Source organism: Nestor notabilis, unplaced genomic scaffold (assembly GCF_000696875.1).
Source record: "Nestor notabilis isolate BGI_N333 unplaced genomic scaffold, ASM69687v1 scaffold33170, whole genome shotgun sequence".
NCBI classification, from domain to species: Eukaryota; Metazoa; Chordata; class Aves; order Psittaciformes; family Psittacidae; genus Nestor; species Nestor notabilis.
Window position 1 is genome coordinate 1 of NW_009913013.1, and position 4,101 is coordinate 4,101.

At 53.9% G+C, this 4,101-nt stretch overlaps 1 protein-coding gene across 1 annotated transcript; it reads right to left on the minus strand.

The window, feature by feature from the left end:
* Window positions 1–280: 280 nt before the first annotated feature.
* LOC104401407 (forkhead box protein N5-like) lies at window positions 281–3,561 on the minus strand (the record flags this gene model as incomplete). The annotated part of the gene is made up of 5 exons (XM_010022397.1): window positions 3,444–3,561; window positions 2,869–3,080; window positions 2,333–2,601; window positions 1,730–1,962; window positions 281–324 (listed from the first exon to the last, which is right to left on the minus strand). Coding segments are annotated over exons 1-5 (876 nt in total), but the record flags the coding sequence as incomplete, so codon positions are not given.
* Between the last annotated feature and the right edge of the window lie 540 nt (window positions 3,562–4,101).

The following is a 4,101-nucleotide window of genomic DNA, read 5'->3' on the forward strand; positions in this document are numbered from 1 at the left end:
TCGCACTGCGCAGGCGCGGCTGGGCGGGGTGTGCGTGTCTCGGTCCCCGGTCCTGTCCGAAAGCTCTCCTGCCTTCAGGCTGCTTTAGTTTCTTGGTGTGGACACCCATAGTTCGTGCACAGACGTGCTCTGGAGCCGCTTCCTCCATCTCCGAAACGTGCCTTGTGACACCGTCTGTCGGGTACCATCAGTTGATGCCTTTGCTTTCCTACCCATCCGCACCTCCAAGGGCATCTGAAGTGTTTGGGGTTTGTATTTAGTAAGGGCAGGGGATACTCACGGTCTCGGGGAGGTTTAGGCTGGATATTCGGGAAAATTTCTTCCCTGAAAGGGGAGCCAAGCATTGGAGCAGGCTGGCCCGGGCAGTGGGGGGGTGACTGCGCCCTGAGGGGGTTAATTCAAAAACCATGAAGATGAGGCCCTTAGTGACATGGTTTAGCGGTGGCCTTGGCAATTCTGGGGTAGAAGTTGGACTTTATGAACTTGAAAGTCTTTTCCAACCTGGTTGATTCTGTGATTCTAGCCTGGCTTGATGGGAGGAGAGCATCAAACTGCAGCCGCAAGGTTACCTCGGTGCTGCCATCCAGGGCAGCCAAGGCAGGCAGACAGACAGACAACCTGCGCAGCCACATGTGGTCACAGCCGTCCTGCACTCCTGCAGTGGCTCAGGTGTCATTGGCACCCAGCAGTGCAGAGCTACCCTGCATGGTGCTTTGTGTGCTGCTCAGGGGAGGAGCTGCCTCCCTGGTGTGTGCATTTAGACTCGATCAAATCCTTTCTAGTGTGTCTGTTCCTCCATGCTCCTGTGGGCACATGGATGCAAGGAGCCAGCCTCCAGCTCAGCAGTGCTGTGGATCCCTGCCTGCTGGGTTTGCAGTGGGGCGGGCAGGCACACTGGCTTGGAATAACATCTGTACGGTACGGACTGCCCCTGGCCAGCCAGCTAACGCCTTCTGTGCCTCTGACCTGAGATGCTTTGCTAAGGCACAGATTGACCTCTTCCTGCAGCTTGGTTCTCTGCACTGCAGGAATGTTGCAAGAGGCAGCAGTGTGCACTGAGGACTTTGTGTTACAGTCACAGCGGGTGCCTCATATCAGAATACCTCTGCAACTCGAGATGCGTGTGGCCGGCAGAAACTCACCTTAATGAAGGAAATTAAGTATTGGCCATCTTTCCTCTCTCACTCCCCCTCTAAATTTGGGTACTTATGTCACAATGCTCGTAATTTCCACATGTGGGGCTTGGGAAGCTACCTGTGGCAGCACCTCAGAAAATAAGCTTGGGTTGAAAACACATGGCACATCTTTCAGAAGTAGGGAGCCAGAAGGAATCATAGACCAAACAGAGCGCTCATCAGGTCTGCAAAAGAGAAAGTGAGAAGAAGTTAAGATGGGTACTTGGGCCATAAAAACTGCTCAGGCACTGATGCTGCAGCTGCAGTCATGTCCCGTATTAAACTGCAAGCTATTGCAGGTACTGGGATGACGGCTCTGTGTTTGAATGCAGCCTGGTTGGCTTGTCTCGCTATGTTGGGTTCTTGGCCAGCCCGATGACCAAGCCCTGCTTGTGGAGCATCTCTGCAGGGATCTCCGTGTCTGGTGTCATCTCCCAGAGCAGTGTTCCGCAGCGCTGGTGGCTGCGCAGTGATTTGGGTGCGCTCCCGCTGCAGGAATCTCATAAAGCCTGACGCACGCCGCAGTTTGAGGGCTCCCACCCTCAGAAACGTACCCGAGTTGCTCATACTTCGGCGCACCAGGTCGAGAGCCTCTTTAGTCAGGGCCTGTGCTTCCTCCCGAAACTTCCTGCGTCCTCCTGGGGTCAGTTTCCACAGGCAGGACTTGTGGTTTCCCTTGGCGCGTGCGGAGCCAGTGCTTTTCTCGAAGCAGCTGCTGAAGCACAGGTTGTGTCGGATCGTGCTTTTCCAGCCCTCTGGGGCCGTTTGAAAAAATGGGAAGTGCTGCCTGCGGAGAGAAAAGATTTGTCCTGGGCTGAAGCCCTCTAGTTCTGTGATAACTAACAGAATACATGGAGGGAAGGAGAGGAGGGTCCTCCCCAAGCCCTGCGCTGGGAGCCTGGCTGGTGCACTCGTGTGCTGCGCTTTTCTAAGGAGACATAAAACTGAAATCCCAGCTCTGGAGACACGGGTTTGGGTGTTCCCAAAGAGGGGAGGCAGTTTTCTCAGCGGCATCTTGAGCTGAAGGCAGAACTAAGACCCAAACACGAGTCCTGGCTGCCGCCTCCCTGCTCCCCAGTGGAAGGTCAGAGACTCCTGTACCCGCACAGTCCTTCTTCCCCTCATTCTGCACTAGGAGCTGGGAGAAGAGTAGGTACCGTGTGAACTGGTAGATCTGCTGTACAGTCAGACTGCCACCTGTGCTGTTGCACAGGGCGAGGCTGATGAGGATGCTGTAATTAAGGGGGGGACGGGGCCAGCCTCCCTCAATTTTGGCACTCATCTGCCCGGGGCACTTGAGCTTCACGCTCTGAGGACTGAGGACTGTGGATTTCCAAGGCACCAGCATCATTCTGACTTTGGGACTTTTCGGCATCTCCTGAGGAACTGGGATGTCCATACATGAAGGAGCTTCATCCTCAGTAAGCTGGGGAGAGGAAGGAGGAAAAGAACATGGATTTATTAGCCCGGGGTGGAATGAGGGACAGGGATAAGCTGCTTTGTTCTGAGGCAGGGTTGGTCTGAGAGAGAGCTTATAGAAAGCTCATACACTTTAAATTTCAGCCTCTGTCCCTGCACTTTGCACTCTGAGCCTGTTCATCAGGCGGGCTCCGTGCACTGACCAACTGTGGCTGGAGCGGGAGCTGCTGAGCCCGCTCGTTGCTGCTTGCCCGAGCAGCCGCTTTCCGTGTACCTTTCCAGCCTTACTGGAGGATGACAGCACATCCTCCTTGGAGCAGTCCAGGTCGGAGCAGTAGGATGTGTTCAGAGAGGAGGTTTCTGTGGCACCAGCAACTGAGGCCACCAGGCTTTCGGATCTGGCTGGGTCTGCTCCAGGGCTCCCAGGGAGGGGACAGGCCAGGCTGGGGTTTACCCACATCCACAGATGGGGCTGAACACCCCGTCCTAAAAGGAGAAGGAGATGGGTCACCCCACCAGTCCTGCCTGAGCAGTGTTTCTAGACCTGCTGTCCACAGGCAGCCTGGGGAAGCTCTATTGCAATGCAAATCCCAAGGCAGAGGTCCCCAGTTGCCTTCTAATCCCTCTAAATAGTATTTTCTTTCCTGTTTTGTGTACAGAGTGCATGCCTGCGTGTTCTTGCATGGCTGTGGCCAGCCCAAACAACGGTGCTCAGCTCTGAACTTTTACCTTCTCTTTCCCCTGTGAAGCTAGAAGAGCGCAACTCGCCCCCATCACCCTCTTTCTGAGTTTATTTACCCGAAAGGCTGCATTTGGAGGGCACAGCTGTAATTATACCTGTGTCCTTACCTTGCAGAAACTCTTCAGTGCTGGTGAGTTTGAGCTCCTCTGCCATATCCCACTCCTCAAGGCCATGTTGTAAGTGCAGGCTTTCCCAAAATGACTTGTTTTGGAAACTCAAGTACATTTTCTTTGTGTGCCAAAGGTACCTCTGGGTGCTGAGTGCAGCAGGACCTGCGAGGGGGGCACAAAGGATCCCGTGATCTTAAAGTGGTCTGGGAGCTGGCTCAGTGTCATACATGTTTTAAAAAGGATATCACGTAGGTGGGTGAAGGGTTGGTCTCTGTTTCAGACTTCTAAATACCTATTAAAGCCCCTTCCAGTGAGTCAATGCTCCATACTGGTGGAATAAGGGAGCCGATTGAGAGTGGGATAGGTGACACCATGCAGGCTCTGTTTTCTGCCCATTTACTTTGCTAGAGCCTCGACAGATCAGCCACTCCTGTGCTCACTAGGCCAACGTTTCATCTCTTTCTGCCTCTGATGATAAGATCACAGCGTTACCTACACTGCAATGAACTTCCCTGGTCTGAGAACTCAAATGTCTCTGGAAGCAGGATGCATCTCTGAGGGATACACAGAGTGCTCGGGTACCGGGAGCTCTGCTTGCCTGGGAATAGTGTGTTTTAAGACTGGAAAGTCCTTTAGGTCAGCCCAGGCAACACAC